Here is a 21,544-nt window from a genome sequence, read left to right as displayed (position 1 = left end):
GGTCTGTCTGATTTCTCTCTTTCGGATACCTTTCCATTAAGCTGCTGAATTGTGGTCAAATCACAGCTGGGAGCCGCGCGCTGCCTCCCACGAAAAAATACAGAATCTGATTTCTTACACAGAGATATAACAGGGTGGTTAGGAGGGAGAGAGGGAGGGAGGGTGGGAGGGAACAAAATGGGGCACAAGTCAGAAGGAAGGAGTGAGAGAGAAGGCGGAAGAAGAAAGGGTGGGGGTTAGGGTTAGGGTTAGATTGGTCTAATTTCGGAGGAGAAATGAACAAGAACGGATCATCTGAAGACACAGGTGTAAAAAAACGGAAAGATGACTGGATGGATTGAAAAAACACAGACAGCAGATGCAACGACATGTTCCATCCATATTGTTCTTATTTCCAGCAGTGTCACATTTTGCAAATATTTTTATCCCCCCTTCCAATTGTCTGTCACACACACACACACACACACACCACAAAGGTGAATGAGCTGATGCGTCCTTATCACTGCAGCTGCCAGTCCATTCATATCGTTGTAGTAAGTCTGAATGACACTAATGAGGAATAACGTCTAAATCCTCCCAAGTCATTAGAACGTGACAATGGAGGAATCAGCAAGGAGATGCCCTTCAGATTTTACAAAGATGTCTACTTGAATGGACATGGAGAGGTGTGGCTGGGAGGGAGTAATCAGGGATGGCAAAAAGCGAATAAAAGTAATTGAAATAGTTTTCCTGATTGAATGTTCACTAATCTTTATTGCCAGCTCATCCAAAGAAAGCTGACCTCACTTTGACATTTGGATCTTTTCCCGCTTGAAGCTGTGAAGGGTGTCTGAGGTTTTGGTTGTAGGTGAGCGTGGCAGGTGCATTTTAAAACCATTTGAAAACAGCAAGATTGCACAAAATCACTGAAACAAATAGTTGTTATTATCATTATATTATTATATAAATTGTTATTATTATATAAATTATATATATTTTCTATATTCGTGCCATCCCTTGTGATTCCTGCTGAAGTCTGCACGCAGTTAGCTACAAATATCAGGGCTCATTTCTCTCCCTTTAGAAGAAACAATTTGCAGCTATTCATTTTTGAATTAGAAAAACAACTTCCACAAAGAGAAAAAACTGATTTGATTTAACAGAAAAGCTCTGGCTTGTCTATTCTCGCAAAAAATACTTATCAGTGTTGTGTATTACATTATTTCAAAATAAAACCGACAAGGACAAAATGACTAAGTAACTTTTTTTTTACCGGTCACATTAATTTTTTCAGACTTAATTAGGTAAATAAACTTCAGTTTGTGGTCACATATTTCTCAGGCCGGCATAAAGAACAAAAATCAGCTGATGATTATTTATCCTATCAGAGGCATGCAGTCAAAGTGTGCTGCAGCTGTAAATGATGCCATTAACTCTGAGAGAGTAACAGGATACTGGGCAAAGCCATTTAAAAATGTATTCTCGGTAGCTCTTTCAACTGTAAATAATACCCATTTCCGAGCACCAATTAGCACACACATGCACACATTCCTGGAAGTGGCTTACCTGGGAGGCCCTGGAACGGGGGTCCCTCTTCCACGGGGGACCGACTTGCCCCTCACCGACGGCACCTTGGCATCCTCCGAGCCGCCGTTCAGGTACGTGAGCTCCTGCAGCTGAGCCTGTCTGATCTCATCATTGTAATCCTGCGCACAAAGACCAGGCATGTTCACACACACACACACACACACACACACACACACACACACACACACACACATACACACACACACACGCACAAAACACACACGCTGCAATTGACTCGCTTTCAATTACTCTGTATTAAATTACGTACTTTATCTCCAGGGCTACAGCCCCGGGAATATCTAATTAATATTCTTTACAGTACTGCCATGACCACAGTTCCTGAGGCAGCAAAACATTTCTGATCTTCTGCTGATAAATCTTCCAGACCTTACTTGCCTTTTCACACTTGTGTTATTTTGTTGCAGTTGAATGAAAATGCTATGTCTCTCATCACAAACTGACTGACAGGTCTATTGTCATGTGTCCATTATATCAGTTGTTGTCATGGGAACATAGGAGAGAGGTGCTGAGGAGAGAGGAAGGTCTGCTGAAAATTACTGATGAGACCTGAATCATTATTGCTCGAAGCATCGGAGAAATCATGTATAATAAATGGAGGATGAGTAAATAAGCCGCTACTAAGGAAGAGACTCTCCTCCTTCGTTCCTGTTCTACCTCCGGCTTCCCACCCAGTGTCACAGGCTGAACTCAGGCGGCCCTGACAGAATTAGAGGGCAGCCTACAGACAAAGAGTGTGTGGGAAAGAGTCTTGGCTGTTACTCACTTTCTTCACTGTGAACAGACTGAAAATGAGCTGGCCGGAGCCAAAGAGCAGCTGAGCAGAGACAAGAGGTGCGAGAGAGAGAGAGAGAGAGAGAGAGAGAAAGACAGAGGGCAAAAAGGAACATACCGGTATGAGGAACTTCTTAATCTCCTCCAGAGCATGACCCATCCTGGCGTAGGCCTCAGCCGGCGGGGCAAACACCTCAATTAGAACGTGCAGGTCTTCGTTCAGGTGGTGATATTTGGCCTCTCCGCTCTGACGCAGCTCTTCCTCCTGACGGCACACACAGAAACCATGGACACAAAGTCATTCGATATCATATGTGCTGTGTCTGCGGAAGGCTAGCCGGTTACATGTGGCGCTCAGGGGCAGTGATCTACTTTTCTTTTTGTACTATGAGACAGATTTACTGCACCGCATTATGCCAGAATGAGGTTTGATGCTCCAGTGCTGCGGAGAATATTTATGTGTGGTCCCGTAAACTTGACTTTCTGCCAGCAGACAGTCCTTTACATGCAACCTATCACAGCTTTACCATCTCTCCGTTGATATTCTACTCCACTCTGCTCTTGTATCCGTGACACATCTGATACACAATTGGTTTGTCATCTGGGGGCCAACGGCGGGGCCGACATGCACTCTCACATTCACGCTTTCATTTTAGAGGAACCTTCGTGCTGTGAGGCGACTCATACACAATTATATATCTGTATTTTTCTGTGATTGGGGACCCAAGACAGCTATTTCATAAACCTATAAAGCCACTGAAGAAATATATTACTACTTGTGTTTGAAGGAAAGTTATTGTCCATGAAGTTTTGCACATTGACAAAGGTCTCTTGTTAATCAAATACATTCAAATGTATTTTTCAACATTAGTACAGTTTTAATGATATTGAGTCGATCTATAATGCTTTTTTTTTTTGTCTTTTTAATGCACTGCTCCATCCATCTGGTGGAGAACCATTCAACATGTTGTTCTAGTCCAAGACGTTAATCAGGTTCTGTGAATGACAATGACAATAAAGTCTGTTTAAACCATATGCTGCCCCCCCCCCCCTCCGCCCCCCCATTAAGACCAGCTTGTTATCTAGAGAATATACATTCCGAAGTCGCCGATTCAAAAAAACAACATATTTCTCCAAAAAAAACAAAAACAAAAAAAAACCCTTTTGTTTTCAGAATTTTCAATAGTCTGCTGCAACCTTGTCGAGGTCGGTCAAGGAACACACTGGAGCTTATAACAGAAGTAGAAATGTAGACATTACCGGTTCGTTATTATTTTCACTGAAAAGCATCATTGTTGAGTCCACACAACTTGCTCTTGTCCACCTCTGCTTGCAGAGATAACGACAAAAAACGGAACGTTCAAGCATTCATGCCGACAGAAGCAGGCCAGAATAACGTTATTGATGGCGAGAAATAGGACAGTAAAACCCCCAAATGTCTCCCACCCCAGTACACAAAGAAAACAACACGTTGCTGTCCCAGTTTCTGCTTTTCAACAGAAAAGGGGAAAAAAAGTCTTCTCCGGGGCCTTCCAATGTCGGCAACTTCCTCTTTCCCCTCTCCCTTTCCAGCTTCATGCAAGCCAGTGTCTCTGATGTCATCTAATTATAAATAACCTTCTTTTAAGAGTGTCTGTGGTATGTTAATGATATGTTAATGTTCCTCATAAATCTGGGCTTTTACGAGCACAGGGCTCCTTTGCGCATCGCACCAGCATTGGCGCAGCTGCTGGTGGTGGAAAGAGACAACTCCTGCAGATCCTCTTTGCCTTTCATGTGTTTCTTGGTAGTTTTGCATTAAAAAAACTGTATGTGTGTGTGTGTGTGTGTGTGTGTGTGTGTGTGTGTGTGTGTGTGTGTGTGTGTGTGTGTGTGTGTTTGTGTGTATATACGTACACATACAAAACACAAAACGTTGAAATGAAATGTTGGGTGTCATCAGCCAAAAAAAAAAAACCCAAAACACACATTTATACAGATTATATGTGCCGACAATCTCTTTATCTATATATGTGACCGTGTTATTTGCATATCTATTGAATCAGTTTTTACACACATACACATCTACACAGGGTCTCTCCACTCGCACTGATAACAGCCATCTGAAATCCAACAGCGTCCAGCAGAGGCTAAGCAGCCCACGGTGAGAGATTACCACTGTCTGTTTCTCATATCTATTGGCAGCATCTTTCTTACGTTTGCTTACCCCCCAATCCGTAAATCTGCTTATGAAAAGCCATTCACCCTGGAAACAGAGCCAGAACGTGTGTGTGTGTGCACTGGAGCCGCTAGCGGACGGCGCTTTCAAGTAAAGAATACCGTCCAGCGATATTTAAACTCAAATGAAACATTTAAGGACAGACAAGAGGAAGATTGGAGCAAATTATATTACACAAAGATAAACGTTCAGCTCTGCTGGCGCGGTTCATCTGCACTTTTATGGACAGCAGCTCAGACAGAGAGGCCGGATAGCCTTAGAATCATGCTGCAACATTTCAACAGAGACTATTTTATTATTGAAACTGGCTAATTATTTTTTTACTTTGTTAACAAGGATGCTGCAGCTAAATTAATCAATCAAATCAGCCACAATAAAAATTAAAACAAAACATTAGAGGCGTGTGCTAAATGAAGATGTTGGTGCAGATTGTGAAGGACGTCATCCCGTCGCTTTCTGTTGTTCTTTAACCCGCTGACTACACATTTAATAAATCGCACAAATATCACATGAATAGCACTCACAAACCTGCACCACCGACAAATTCACAAAGAGTTAACATGGGAATGTGCGGAATATTCTGTAACCTGTAACAGTTCCATCCCATGTCCTCAGCAGGTGTTAACCCTCCTCTACAGGAACACTGCAGTCTGTAAATATAGATTCTATTTGAATAGAAACTCACGGCTTCTTCACTGATGAAAGCAGTGCTATGTATTCCCTCCCCAGAGCTCCCTGACCTGGACTACCAGAAGGAGTATGAGGTGAGAAACGACTGAGGTGACACATTCTGTGCGGCTCCGAGGAAAAAGTCAGCAAACAGCTGAGCACAATGCAGCAAAGGGTGAATCGCTCTCCCTTAAAAGAAGAGAAAAAAGAGCTGTTTGGAACCCCCTGACAGAAAGCTGTCAGTCATAAATCACACAGCACGTTGGTGCAGACACGTACGGGCTGCCCCGGTCAGCACATCTTCATGACAGATCTCTTCTGCGGCTGCTCGACAGGAGTCAGCCATCAAAGACTATTGATCACGGTGATCCAAAAGAATGTGCTGTATGATAACAAATCACAGAGAAACAGCCACGAGCCAGGCGAGGTCGATTTATTCCTAGTTAAACAATCAATCTGCAATCTTTTCTGCTCCTTCCGTGCCGCTGTTGGAGCCGTTTATATCCTCTTTTTATATTCTGACGTGACCATGATAAAACACTGTTGTCAAACTGGACAGTGTTATTGCCTCTTTATTCCATCTCATTTCTGCTGTATATGTGCATGTATACACAGTACAGTATATTGTTTACTGTACTGGAATTTGTTCTTCAGGTGTTATGATGATAATAATAATAAAAATAAAACCTTCTGCATTTTACAGTTGTCAAAAACAGAGAATTGAAACCCAACCAATTAAAATGTGAAAAAAGAAGAGGGGACAGTTACCTTTTCTTTGTCTCTCATAGAACCTTTGCCCAGAATTGACATCTTGGTGAGGGTGTCCTCCTGTAGTCTCTTTAACGAGTTCCCCCGTGGGCCGAGCAGTTTGCCAACGAAGTTAAACTGAGAGAGAGAGAGAGAGAGAGAGAGAGCGAGAGAGAGAGAGGATTCATCACGTTTCTGTGTGTTTGAGATAAAGAGTAAGACATTTATCATGTCAATACGACACGCCTTAACCTCACAACTGAAAACTATCAGTTCCATTCTGTCCATGTGCTCATATGTATGGTCGCATTTCTTCCTCTGTGATTGAGCACTCAAAAGGTAGCACACACACACACACACACACACACACACACACACACACACACATAGATATAGATATCGATATAGATCGTACAAAGTTAACCTGCTCCGGACAACTGTTGGTCAGTGGGACAAAAGGAGACCGATGCCTTTTTCTTCCCTCCTTGTTTTCCTTTAACCGTGAGTGATACAGCTGTCTGCCTCAACTATCTAGGTCATCAATTAGCTAGCACGAGGTGAAAAAAAACCCAACAAAAAACAGCCAGTTTTGTTCTACACCTCACCTATATCTTTCTTGCCTTTTGTTCAGAGAGTGAGTGCTTATTAGGAGGCTCCTGACAATTCCTGGGAGGGGGATTTGAGAAGTGATTCCCACTAATGCAGCAACTGAATGTTGGGTTATTATCCTGGCTTGGCTCCTGCAGCTCCCAGCTACTGTATTAAGATTCTGATTCAGTAGCTTCTGACTCTGTATATCCTCGACTTCTGGAATTACACAAATTCCTGCGTCTGGATGTGAACATATAGGGCTGATTTAGCCTCGACACATTGTGGTATACTAACTTTTCACTGGCAAATGGGAAAGAAGTGGCCTCCTGCAATGTCAAGATCATAAACGGATCATTTTGTGAGACCGTTTCACATTCGGATATGAATCGTTTGTGATGCATGCTTCTAAACTCGCCCTGAAATTATTGCGCTGCCTCAGGTGGAACCTGTGCAATCACTACTAGCTCAGCATATATTGACAATGGATCAGGTGGTGGGATGTGTCCTGCACGTAATGACTTCAGGTTTACGGAAGGATTATCAAAGGAGACACATACGGGGGCGAACACAAGGTCTCAGGAAATGTTTTGTGTTGTGTGTCCAGCAGAACCTTGATGACTGAGCACTGCAGTGATAAGTCAGGGATTGGACACAGTGTCCTTTGTGGAGAGAGCTCTGTATTCACTGTGAGTTTTATCACATCGCCGAACATTTTCTTTTGAGTTTCTGACCAATGGCGACGCAGTCAAATGAATACAATATGCCAACTAACCTTTTTAGTTAAGGTCCAGAGCTTTGGATCACACTGCAGACAGTGATGCAGACATCAGGAAAGCCAGCTCTTTAAATGTTCTTAAGACAAAGCTTAAAACCTTCTTTTTTACAAGCTCTTCTGACTAGTGTATGCCTACACCTCTGTGATACTGTTTTCATGTCTTTTAATCATTTTGTTGTAAAAGACTTTGAGCTGCATGTGTATATGAAAGCTTCTTTACAAGAAGTTTATAACTATTCATTTGTATTGATATTTGTATTATTATTGCTATTATTGTTATTATTATTATTATCGATGTTATATTATTATTATTATTATTATTATTATTATTATTATTATTATTATTATTATTATTATTATTATTATTATTAAGTATCTCCCATTCAAATATATCTCTTGGTATCAGGTAAAGCGACAGTCTGATTTGCAATAAATGAATGATGTCATGGTCAGTTTGTTGGACTGGACATGAATGTTTGGATATTCATTTGTAACACTGGTATTTTTTTTCTCTGATTGCAAAGTTTTGGCTGTGAACAAAAGAGGCTGTTCTCAAGTTATTGTGTGAACACTCACCCACAAAAAGTCAACCAAGGTCAAACCAAGCACACAAGAATAATCCTCCTGGATAAAAACAAAACGGACTCAAAGGTTTCAGGCAGGTACAAGGATGCAGGTTGTGCACAATTTGTCCTCATCTTCACGTAAAACGGAGAATGAAAATATGTCTGACCATTCATTTTCCAAACCCAACCGCTGTTGTTAACACATTCAACAAGTGGCAGAGGAAAATATTGATAACAAAACTGTATTTTCAAAGATGGGAAAGGATAACGTGCATAAATGTAGAAAAGAGTAAAATGTACATTGTAAATGTACAAAAGAACACTGTATGTGGTTGTCACACACACGGGTTTGATGTTAGAATGGAGGCGACATCCATGCTCCAAATATGTGTCTTTATAAACACACATCTGTAAGCCCTGCTGTTTATCAGATAACAAAATCAGGCTGAGTCCTACTGTGATTGATGCTTTGGAGGTTTGCTAATGCTTTTGCTATCATGGAGGATTATGTGATTGACAAAGACCTTCGTGAACTCCTGCACTGCTCAAATCATTGACTCCACGTGAGAGGATTGTGCTGCTGCTGTCTCTAATCACCAGAATATGAGCTGTTGCTTTTAATCACAGGTTGACTTCTGCTGCCACGAGGTGTTTGTAGTTGCACGAAAAAAGGAGAGATGGAACCGAAATATGCTAAAATACCTCACAGCCATGAGTAGGATCAGAAAGACAAGTGGGGAATCGATGTTTGATTTATCACTCATAACTTGAGGACGTGTGCAGGGGGAGATCTTTTCATCATTTACTGAATGCATCGCTGCAAGTCTGGCAAAAGGTGTGCTCCAACGGAGCCGGTGCAGAGTGATTGTGCTGAGGACAGCAGGACAGGAACGACAGCAGAAGGATAAATCACTGCTCCTAAAGCAAAAGGAAGAGCCACATTCTGAACTGGAAATAAACCGGTGGGACTCCTCCTCCTGCACTGACGGCCCACAGATGCAGCAAATACACAGAGAAGCAGCATATCCTAACACACTTACGTTCACCCTCTAAATTCTCTTCCAAAATTGTGTTTTGTTCCATTTTGCCAGGATTTGTTTTAACAGATCTTACTACATTGATGACTGGCATACACACAGGAACCAGTCTAAAGAAGAAATAACCTTTCTTAACCTGGCCATTATTTGCCACTTGTTTGGGTTGAAAAGACTGAGAGGAGAAGAAGAATATATATATATTTCTTCTTTAGAGCTTCATCCAGCACCACAGGTATCCTAAGTTCCTCAAAGGTAATGATTGGATATAATCACATACTGATTGAAAAGCTGTCGCCACAGGGAACAGTTGTCTGCATTAAACTCCACTGACTTATAGTTTGGCCGCTGAAAATCTCAGCGGCCAAACTATTGTTTTCAAGCTGGCTTCGAGGTTATGTGTTTGCTGGTGTTTGTCAGCAAAATAACTCAAAAATGTATGAATGGGTCTAAGTGAAATTCATGAAAGGCTGATAATGGGGCCAGGACCAGGTGATTAAATGTTGGTGGTGTTCTGGAACCATCTGGATCCAGGAATCTGTTGAAGGATTTGTCCTCATTGTCAGATAGGGACATTCTCAGCATCTGTGTCTAGAACTCCACAGCACCACTGTCTCTGTGGACCAGTGGTTAGACAGGTACATGTATCAATATCTTATTCATTATTATAGAATCTCCAAGAGAAATTCACCATTTTTAGTGACAAAGACATGTTTTGATGATTAATGATGATTTACTAGAGCACATCAAATGAAAGCAGGATGATAATATTAGGTGGAAATGAGCTGCTTGGTGGAGGTCTGCGCTCTCTCTCTTTCTAATTTCCTTCTGTTTGTGTTTGTTCATCTGTGGTTCTTATGTAGATGGGCTGAACCTCCAAGCACCAGGTGTGTGGCCCATGGGCGTGTCTCAGTCACTTGCTGGTTAGATGGTGTGTTTCCAGACTGTGCCAACTGTGTGAATGAGTCCTGGGTGTGTTTTGTAGGTGTCCATCAATAAGCCAATCATTCCTGGAGCACTTGGCGGATTGCTAGATGGAGCACTTGGCGGATTGCTAGATGGCGGACTTACCAAGTGGAAAGCATCAACGCTTCACAGGTGAGGAGACAGAAATCCTGGTGCAGGTGTCAGTAATACCAGAAAGAACAAAACCAGTTTTCATCAGAACAGAGCAGCTGTCGTGACGCCGCAGACCTCCCCAACGTGCTGATCCTGTTCATGACCGACCATTAAGACGTGGTTCTGATAGTCCACAATCAGAACCTTTCACATTGTCATCATATTTTTATTTGTAATCTTTTCGTGTGTGTCTGAGCAGCGCGTTGTGCACCCCCCCAGAGACACACTTCATTAACAGACAAATACTGCGCCATTGACTTCAGACCAGTTGTTTTTTTTTTTTCTTTTTTTGCTCACTGCGGCCTTTGCTTTCTGTGCCCTTTAGACCATCTAAATATGGTTGTGTGTGTTTGTCAGTGTGTGTGGCCGTGGCTCCAGAGGCATTCAGGCAGATTGGCTCAGTGATTGAAGCTCTCCAGCACACCTGTTCCACATCCTCATCCTTCTGCTGCTGCTTCAATACCCCGGCTCTACTCTCCACCTCCAGTGCAGACGATTTTGGCTCCGATGGTTTGTTCCTGCTCGTCAGTCATTTTTTCTTTTTTTTTTTTTAAGGTTTTGTCTACTCGTCCCCTGACTCACTCTTTCACTCACTCTTTTCTTCACAATCGCTGTTTGCCGGTTACTTGCCCGGTCATCACCTCAACGGTGTCTGACAAACATCATACAAAGAACCGGAGCCTTTGTTGTCATAACCCTGACAGCAGCGTTTCATGTGGTTGGTCATTATATACTTATCACATTGTCTGTATAAGAGCTACTTATTTATGGAAAAATGGTGCTGAGAGTATGTTTATCTGGCTATGGCAACTCAATAACTTTATCTCACAACTCAGCTTGTTCTGATGTTGAAGCAACATTACTCCTAAAGAAAAAAAAGGGGGGACCTTAATGCTGTGGATACTAGAGCGTTTGTATTCATTGTAACTTTACATTTTCCATGCGCCTCCTAAAGAAAATCCATCTTTTCCATCTTTGAGCTCGGGCTAAGCCATTTCAGTGATGTTCCTCTGTTCTCCACTGTCATACACTACACACATCTCTCTGGGATGTGGTTAAACACGGGTAACATTCTGAACGCAGCAATGCTAAAAATACACTTTGGATTCACAAGGGTTTTGCTGTCCCAAAACGGATTAAGCGTATGAGTGAGTACCATTCACTCATTCATTCATCTTCTCCTGCTTTGCTCCTGTTACGGACGTGGTTGTGCTGGAGCCAAACTGAGCTGTGAACAGGTGGACGTTAGGGTACACCCTGGACGAGTCAGCAGGTGAGTAATAATGGACTGGCTACACCTTTGAGTGAGTTTATTGTTAGTATTAGTAGCAGAACACTCCAGTCGTCAGTTCAGAAGTGAAGAAGCTTCTGGGATGAGTGGAGAAACAGCCCTGTAATGTTCTTGATATGTGGATGTCATTTGCTTTCCAGACACGAGTGAGAATGTTCACAGCTCTCTGTGAGTTAGTTGGCTTGAATTGTTTTATGTGTGAAAGCAAATAGGACTAATGGGAAACAATTAATTCAGATGCTCCTGGAATGAGTCTCACCGGACAAAAAAACTGAACACGGGTGAGGATTATCTACACAGCTTTATATGTTACACATTGGTGCCCCACTATGACAGCACCACTTTTGCCCAAATATCGGAATATGAAAACATTATCCTTTGCTTGGTATTAAAAATGATTGCAGAGTAAAAGCTCCATTTCATCTCAGTGATTCACCAGCTGGGAACTTGCACTCGGTGTCCTTGCACCGTTTCATTTTGATAAAAAGCTCCGTTTGCAGAGGATGGATTTTATCTCTACACCCATGTTCCTAAATGGCTATTTAGACAATGTCTGTGCCACTTCAATGCCAGAAGCCGAAAGGTGCTGCTCCCAGCTCAGAAGAAAAACCCATTTCAGTTAGACAGATCACTCTCGGCTGTTGCTACCTGTCAAACAGAGCAAATTGAATTTGTCTTCCTCAGTGGCTTGTTGGAGCTCTAAACAGTGTATTAGTGGCTCGACTTATCAAATCTGTCAACGCAAATCTGTTTAGCTGTGAACCTAGAAGACTCAAATCGACCCCCAGATGACACGACACACAACACACAGCCCTCAACGGCGAACAACACTCTACATCATTCATGTCCGCGTGACACGCGTGTCGTTATTTTCATTCAAATCAGTCAGCTTTGTTACGGTCGTCATGGAGTTTGATGGTACAAAACTGTCCTGACTATTGATCAAGCACTGTCACATTAACTAGTAATAGTCTAAAACCAAACCTGGCGAAATGCTTAGTTTTCTTTGATATTATTGAACTGTGCACGACATTAATGCTCAAATCGGGTTGATATTGAGCGGATAAAGTTGAGCGAGCTTCTTTGGAGTTTGTTGGCCCAGTTTTGTGCCTCCTGTGCTCAGCTTCCTCCCCAAAGGCGAGCACTGGCCGCGGCCCTGGAGGGCTGAGGTGAAAACTTGAGTGATGTCCCCTTCTAAGAGCAAGCCATCTCTGTTTTACACCAGCCCCCCAGCATGCTCTCATGGGAAATCCCTGCATGCTCTGAGCGCAGGACGAAACGCAGTAAACAGTGTTGCCAGTGAAGGGTCGTTGTGTCGGGGGTAAAATTCGTTCAAAGCCAGACAGCAACTGGAGGTCATACCTGTTTAGACTTTTACTTATTATTATTATGAAATGTATTTGTATTCAATTTATTATTATTATTATGTTTTTAAATGCTTCATTAAATTCTACGCCCTTATTTCCTTTTCGAACATCTTTGCTTTGGTCACCTTGGAAGACGTTTTACATTCTTTTTTGAACATGTGTGGTTCATATATCTTCACCAGGTACATGAACAAAACGCCTACTGAATGTGCAATTCATCAAGCCGTTAAAAATAAAACCACTTCTTTTCTCAATTCAAAACAATGAAAATCTAAATAATCTGTACTGCAGCAGCAAAATGTTGGCAGCTGAAACCTGTGATTTCCTGTCAAGTTTTTTTTTCTTCTTCTTCTTCTTCTTTCCCACATGCTGCCAGTTATTTACCTGAAGTGGAACTCAAGTGACACACTGCAGGTGCCAAAACACCCACCCAAACCCCCCAGAGCTGAAACAGGAGTTCCGTCAACTGCTGTGGCCATGAAATGGTGCAGTAATTCACAACTAATTGACAGTCTAATTATTAAATTTGTCTGGATTCAGTGCATCACTAAAGACTGAAAGGGCACCGTGTAAGAGCTCTGGAAAAAGGCTTAAAATACCTATATCCTGCATTCATAATGAGAAATCCACCTCATACGGAAGAAATGAAATCCGCTGTGAGATAATTCTCCTGAATCATATATTCATAAATATTCATAGACAAATTAATATACCGAGACATCCGTGTGTCATTGGCCAAGGTCAGTGTGACAGAGAGGCGTGTGTATGATGGAGGAGGAGTAAGAACTCAACTTGAGAAAGGAAGCAACATCTTCTGATGCAGCTCTACTCCAGTTCTGTCAGACAGCACTCTGCCTGCGTGCTGTCTTCCAGAAATGCTACATCTAATAACATAAAACATCAACAAAAACTGTCAAGTCGCTGTTGTAGGAAATTTAAATCAAAACCAGCGCCAGTGTAGTTGGCTTCATTATCTATAAATAACACAAGTCTAAAACTCTCTATCTGTGCACATCGCATCCTCGGAGAAGTCTCGGGTGGTGAGATTACAGCACTTACTTTAGGAAACTGCTTGACTGGTATTAAAACTTTCTGGCCCAGTTTCATGTTCTTGTTGATGACGACGTCGATGAACTTCTCCTCTTCTTTCCCCTCATCTTTCTGAAGCTTTTCGATCTCTACAAGCAGGAGAGAAGAAACGAATCAGCGCTGGCAATAGTACAAATCTGTATTTTATATCAGCCAATCGGAAGGAGCGAGTAAGTGTGTTTGTTTGGGTCAGTATGAAAAGCTGCAAAGTTTTTGTCAATGGATTTAACATTTTGTGCAGCAGTGTTGGCTGCTGGCTGAGAATCCATCAGCATAACACATTTGAGCAGAGCTACCAATTTACTTGTACAGACACTGGAAGTACTACACTCCCTTTTATGTGCTGATAAAAATGATGGGGAGGACAGTGGAGCTTGCACCTTGGGGCTGGCAAAAAAATGTTGAAAATATCATGTGCCCGCTTGTGGGAGTGCGAGACTTTGATGTGTTTAGAGATGTAACCTTGAACGTTTAATCAGATGGACAACATCGCTGTTTCAGTGCCAGGAACAAGGTTTGGAGGGAGGCACTGCGGAGGAGGTGATGACAAAAACTCATGGTTAAAAGCCAGACAAAAGGTGAGGCAAAGGGCAAACTCCATCATGGATTTGAAAATTATTTTACAGGGAAAAAAACAAACATAAGATTAGGGTTCTTGTTTAAATTCAGACATGTGGAGGTTGGCTCGAGATCAGATGTGATAGGGATTCAGGCACAATAAGCTCTGCTCCACCCTGATAAGAGGATAAACATGCTCTAATGTTAAAACACACACACACACACACACACACACAAAACCATCCCAGCTTTTCAATTACCATCGGTCATAAATGAGCAGTGCCAACTACCAACCAGAGAGGCAATCGTGATTCCTCAAGAAGACGTTGGTGTATTACATTAGGCTGGATGTAATTAAAACCGTTGATATGACTTTTACCAAGAATAAAGGGGAACTGAACTGTCAGCGATAGCATATCTTGACGCTCTACTTTACCCTGCAGGGGTGCAATGAGTGAATGCCTTCTGAGAAAAAAAAAACCCAAAACATTAATATTAATGTGTCACCTAGCAACATGCCAAAACCGGGTTTCCTTCTTCCATGAGGCGATGTCCTCAAAATATTCAGCTATGATTTATCAGGAGATTGTGACTGAGATTGTGTTTCAAAGGCAATTTGTCTACCCCACCCCCCCACCCCCCTTCATCTCAAGTTTGCAGCTCTTTTTTTTTTCTGAGGAAAAGCTCCCGTCTTTAGTCCAAGTAGACCCCAACAGGGCATGGCAATCAATCAGCGTAATAAGCAGCTGAAATGCGGCTTCAAATGAGTTCACCCTCTGAACAGGCTAATACAGAATCAGCCTTGTGAGGATTAACACACCACAGCTCTTCCAAAAGATCTTGTTTGAGCTGCAGTTTATGACAGAGAAAATGTGAAACCACCTCCACCTTATTAACAGTCATTAGCAGCTGTTTGAAGGAAGTCTATTTCAACAAGTGTCCCCGACACATGAACAACCTGCTTCCCAGCTCCACGAGAGTCTCCTGCACCTACAAAGTGGTCCACGAGTCGTGTTCTACTCTAATCACACTCTTTGGCTGTTTTGACAGGCAAAGCTGCACAAACCTTTAGAGAAATGCATTTCTGATTCAGGGTTTCCAAGTAGCTGTCAACATTTTATGAAATGAAACGTCACTTAACTCAGTCAATCCATCACGTTTATCTGACTTTGGATTGAGAACATGTTTCAGTGTGAGCCGGCGCTCTTTACTGTGCCACAAATATCAGCCTCTGAAATACACCATAAAAACAAATCAACACCTCTGTCAAACAAGCAAGATAAATAAAATATTAGACAAAAAAAAAAAAAAACAATGGAATTACTGATCAGTTACTTTGTCCATGGAGTTCCTAATAATTTGGAAAGGGAGTATAAATGCTAAATGAGCCAGAGAAATTGATGCAACAAAAACTGGCACACAATCGCTTTTTGTGTTTGTAGGTTGCAAACCTCATTGTTTATAAATAAACAAAAAGTATAAATAAAGATTACGTATGAATAAAGCTGAGTTGGGTTTGTGTATCAATACATGAGGACAGTGCTGAAACACACCATCCTGATGATACTTGGGTGTGGGGGGGGTGACCAAGAACTGTGATAAAAAGATGTAGCAGAAAACAATCAGTGTGTCTCCGGGTGGAGGAGGGGTCGTCAGGTGGCTGATTTCTATGGATTCCACGTCATCGGGTTCAGCCGACGGACTGCAACAATGTCCAGGATCCTTCACAATCTAATCATTCTTTCAGCGATTTCTCAAGGAAGCACCTTTGCATCGTCTGCAGCCATAAATCACCCATCCTGTGGATCTTGTGCACACAGTATGGTGTAAAACAGGGTGTGATTGGGGGTGCGGCGGGGGGGGCAGTTCATGATCCCGTCATCTTTAAATAATGTGAAGTAAATAATAAAAAAGTAATTGATTATCTACACTTTAATGTCCAATAACAAATTTCGTTGATAATAAAACTAACATTGGGTCAGTAGATTGCCCTAAGTCGTTCCAGTTTGTTAAGAAAAACAACATAATGGGAGTTTGTTGTCCTCCATGTGCTCACTGATCCACACACTCTTGTGCGGGACCTTAAACATACGTTAACACCTCAAACTTTGAAGTAGGTCACAACACACTGTCTATGTTCCATATATCACTACACGTTTTAATGCTGTGAGAGGAAGCTGGCTGAGGCCGAGGCGGCGTGGACGTAACACAAAAGGACTTAACGAGTTGCTGCCTGTGCTACGAAGTGATTTAGCCAATTCAACCCAACTTTATCTGTAAAGCAGGTCAAAACCACCTCGTTGGATCAAAGTGCTGGTCAGAAGAATAGAAGGCGTAATACATTTAAAAAAAGAAGACCCTTATCGTGTGATAAAGTGTCATAGATCAGTGGTATAACAGAGCAAAAACCATTTAAAAGCAGATGAAAGAATTTAAAAAATGTATTTGAATCTATGGGCCGCCGGTGGAGAGAGGTTAAAATGGGTGTGCATGAGCTGGTTGGAAGACGAGCCGCAGCGTTTTGAAACCATCTGGAGACGGGGATGAAGGAGCCACTAGCCCCCACATCCTGTGCATTCCAGTAATCCAGCCGAGTGGTGACAAAGGCTCTGGATTACTGTCTCAGAGTGCTGCCGTGAAAGAATTTGCTTTATTTCGGTTTAGTGAATCTCAGTGCTGCTTTGGAAGAAATTGTACATGAAATGCATTCATGACATTTCTTAGCCTCTCTGACGTCGGTGACTTGGACAGTGATGTGTCTTGGTGGCGTGTGTTTCCCTCAGAAACCTTTGAACTGTCAGCAGTTAAAGCAGCCTTTTATGCACAATCCATTTGCTCTGTAATAATCAGAGACACACTGACACATTGACATGGTAATTTGCAACATAATGTGTCTGGTTTCGGGTTTTTTTTCATTGACATTCCTAATTCTACAACAGTAGCAACACTGACATTTTATTGTTGTTGTTTTGTTTTTTTTTAAATTTGTGTTTCATACAGCAGGATGCCTGAGTGTTCCATATACTCCATTGTGCAAATAAATTTATTGGTTCCAGCAGGCGTGTGACATATTGTGTCTAAAAATAGTTTCCACCGCTGCTTTTATGCAACTAACACTAACGTGCATGCTTTCCCAACGCAGGCCTACTCATTATTTGTTGTTTTCGCAACTCCAGGTCAAACGGACGACCCCCTCAAACATCATTATTCTCTTTTTCCAGGTTCCGTCCAGGAATACAAGTTTAAGTGAACACATACACATAGTGCACAATATAATGAGATGAGGGCTCCGAGAAGTAAAAGGAAAACGCACAAAATATTAATATGGAAGCTTGATAACAATATGACCTACTGTATAACCGAACACACAGACGCTTTGCTCAGTCAGATTGTTAGCTGTTGTTGGATGATGGTTTATTCTCAGTTTTCATGACATTTTTTTGCCGCACTTAAAAGTGAATCACATCTCATTAAACCCCCCTTGGACGTGTCAACGGAGGCTGTGAAGACTCTGTTGACTGACTGTCAGTCAATACAGATGCAGGAGTCCAGGGCTGGCGCTCCGACTGTGATCCCACAACCTGATTGCCCACATTGCACAACCCATTGTTCACATGGACCAATCGGTGACTGCAAATGGTCAATAAAGGCTCATGTGAAACCTACGAGGCAAAGTGTAGGTGGATGTAGGTGAGCGACAAAGCAGAAAAACAAAACAAAGACCCAGCGTATCGAAGCAACATCTCAGTATTGTGACTATATGTCACTTACAGCCCCACTGAGGACATCTAGCTTCTGTCCACATAAAGTGTGTCTCCATGCACGGATGCTCAATTTTCAATTTAGCATAAGTGGCACGAAGAAAAAAACAAAATACCTTCTACAATCAATTATGAAAGATCCAAAAGATCCAGAAGGTGAACTGAATCACCTGATTGGTTCTTTCTCCGCTGAAAAAGATCAAATTCTGTCTGACTAACAAATGCTGCGGGTCAATAATCAGGTAAGTGATGGGAACAATTTGGAGGAATGTTCGTTTAATGCGTTCAAATACATAAAGTGTATTTTGAAAAACAATTTTTTTTTATCCACGAAAAAAAAAACATAACAGAAATATTTCAATGTCAAATTCTAAACAAATATTTGAAGATGTTCAACATTCACCGACAGAATCTTCTAAAACCATTTCAACCAGTGTGACCATGTGTTTCCATGTGTTTTTTTTTTTTCAGGATTATTGCCGATGTGACAGTGAAAACAGGTGACATGAACCTATGAGTTGTGACTTCAGGCTATGAGGAGCCTTCACCAGAGCTGCCACCAGTTTCAAACAGTATGGTCAGTGTCACAAACAGTGTAGCCGACACGCACTTCATGTGTGCTACCAGTGTGACCACAAAGAGAAACACACACACACACACACATTGAAAAAGCCTCAACTAACTCCCGTCCTGAAATCTCAGTTTCACTCTGGCTCCTCCAATGCCTTGACAAGGTCAGGCTGGCAGCAGGAATTCGTCTCGCCCCCTAATCTGGAGATTACATTCTCAGCGGCCGGGCAAGGCCCTCCCTCCTTCCCTTTCTGCCTCTCTCCCTGCAACCCTGCCAGCCTGGCTCTCGACTGTGAGGTAACGAGCCAAGACCTGCTTACAGTGGAGAGATAATGTCCACGGATTAAGACAGAGAGCCCCTCGAGTGGTGCCTCTTTCATTTCAGTATCCGGCTTGTGAAGTATCATAAATACATGCAGCCAGTAACGGACGCCATTCTCTGAATCTTTGTGGAGGTTTGAGCTCAGTCCTCTTACAGAGATATACGTTAACATACGATCCTAATACCTAATGGATATAGTATTAGATGTATGCAAAAGAACATGTTCACTGCAAAAAGCTGAGGATGGGTGACTTACTTCATGGAGGACGTCTACCTGAATTGCACAGTGAATTCCTCTGGGTTTATCTGAAACCAGACTATGAGCACATCTAGTGTTCTGCAAGTATTTAGTAGTTTCTTGCAGTGCACTTTTATTCTTTTATGAGAAATTGTTGAAGATACATCTAAAAGCAAAAAGTAAACAGTGCTGGATTAGGATGCCAGGAATGCAGGATTCCCAGGAAATAACCCCTCCCCCCGCCCCCGCCCCCCCTCCTCCCATGAATGTACATTTTCACTATCGTTTAAATAATTGTGTTAATGACTATCAAGTCAAGAATATATCTAATTAATCTACCTAATAAAAGCCGGAGAACAGTAAGTCCAATATATACGATAATAGTGTCATTTTAAGGATAAATTCAGCAGTGGGTGCAGCATCCTCATTAACCCCCTAATCAACTCCAATAGTGTTCAAACTGTACTTTAAATAGGTGATTATGCTAATGACAACGAATTATGTAAACGAGCCAACATATGCTATGTTAGCATCCTGCAGTTTTTAACATAAAACTTAGGGGCACTCAACAGCTCTGGGTTTACATTGCTGGTGAGTAGCCTAAAATGCTGAATATCGAATTAGTTTGATCTTCAAACATTGTATATAGGTTAATATTATTCCTCTGATGCATAATTCAAAATATTTCACGTCATAAAATATTCTGTTTTAACACAATAGCTTAGAAAACAGCAAACTTGGTTTACAAAAAAGTCCAGCCTTCTCCTTCCACCCACTCTTTCCCGTAAACAATTAAAGTATATTTTCATTAAAGAAAAAAAAAAAAAATCATGTCCATCATTTGTCTTTGGAGACAGAACCAATGCCAGTGCCTGTGTGTGTGTGGTTTTAACGTTATCATTAATATTTTAATAACTAGAAGAAAATAAAGAGCTTTTGTGTAAATAACATGAATTCTCTGAGCCGTGTAGGTTTTGTATTGTTGGAAAGGGACAAAGGAAACACACACGCGCTGACCGTGCATCAGCACCGGAGCTTGTGAGGCGCATCAACACACCAACAGGTCTGAAGTCGGTGTGTTTAGGCTGTTCACTGTGCATCTAAGAGGCCAATGAGCTATTCCGCCTGCAAATTGACGTTATCAGCAATTGCACCATGGGAATGCTTGCTAGGCGTCTTGTTTAACAAGCTAAGGTACGGCACGAGATGTGTGTTCATGTAAGATAAGCAGACTTAAGCAGGAAGTTAATGTGGGTTCTTATTGAGTCTGTGGCTCCTGTGTTGTGTCTCAGCTGCCGTCTCGCTCAGTGTGACTGTCTGCTCTGCCGACCAGAGAATGACGCTGTTCTGAACTGAAATAATGTGTTTGCAAAGCTAAGAAGCCCCATCGTGAAACTGTAAGTTACAGAGCAGATACTGGTGGAAGCATTAATTCCTTATAAAAGCACCAAAATAAGAGGCTGCTGTTTAGTGGACCTGATAAATGCTCAACACATACGGAAAAAATCATCAGACTCAGTACAATTACCTTGATTATCTTTATCTTAAATACACAATTCACTATATCAAATGAAGTGAAGTTGCAACATATTAAACTTCACTTATTGTCTTGTACAGATCTCCATGAAAATCCCTCCAGAACCATTAAACGTAACAGCACACACATCGGTCCATTCAGCCACAAGCTTTGTCCACCGCAGTGACCTAAAGTAGTTGTAAAAGCAAATGATTATATGCAGCTGACTGAAGTGATGTCAAAAAACAAAAAGAAGAGTGCTGCGTTAACTTGCCTCCCTTCTATCATTTGTTGAGTCACACCGCTGTCTGACATGTGATGTGATGGTTCATAAAAAGGCTCAGATGATTCAAAGTTTTCTTCTTCTGTCTTGTTTAACAACATGCAGCAGCTCGTGCGTCTTCATCTTCATTATCTGCAGACAACTGTGTACGACTATAATGCTGCAGACATAAGTCATCTTTGAACAATAAGTCACGTGTCTGGTCTCGTTGCAGCCTTTAACAATACATGTTTTGGGTCCTTGTGGAGCTCAGCATGAGGGCACCACTTTGTCCCACAGTTAACATGAGCTGATGTTTATCGATTCCTGTGCTCTAATGAAGTTTCCCATAAAACTGCCATTAAGCTGTGTGAAAGGGTGGTGGCCAAGGGGGGGGGGGGTTGTGCAGAAATGAAAACCGCACAGCTTTAATGTACATCATTATCTGGGGCTCATCAGACTGCAGTATTAAAAATACACTGAATCACCGTAA

At 41.9% G+C, this 21,544-nt stretch overlaps 1 protein-coding gene across 1 annotated transcript; it reads right to left on the bottom strand.

The window, feature by feature from the left end:
* Positions 1-1,541: 1,541 nt before the first annotated feature.
* Positions 1,542-13,926, bottom strand: LOC144742201 (KH domain-containing, RNA-binding, signal transduction-associated protein 3-like; the record flags this gene model as incomplete). The annotated part of the gene is made up of 4 exons (XM_078624667.1): positions 1,542-1,685; positions 2,477-2,623; positions 6,014-6,130; positions 13,795-13,926. Coding segments are annotated over 4 exons (540 nt in total), but the record flags the coding sequence as incomplete, so codon positions are not given.
* Positions 13,927-21,544: the final 7,618 nt, after the last annotated feature.

The sequence above is a fragment of the Lampetra planeri genome, unplaced genomic scaffold (assembly GCF_965212315.1).
Source record: "Lampetra planeri unplaced genomic scaffold, kcLamPlan1.2.h2 scaffold_897, whole genome shotgun sequence".
Taxonomy (NCBI): Eukaryota; Metazoa; Chordata; class Hyperoartia; order Petromyzontiformes; family Petromyzontidae; genus Lampetra; species Lampetra planeri.
This window is presented reverse-complemented; position numbering and strand designations above follow the sequence as displayed.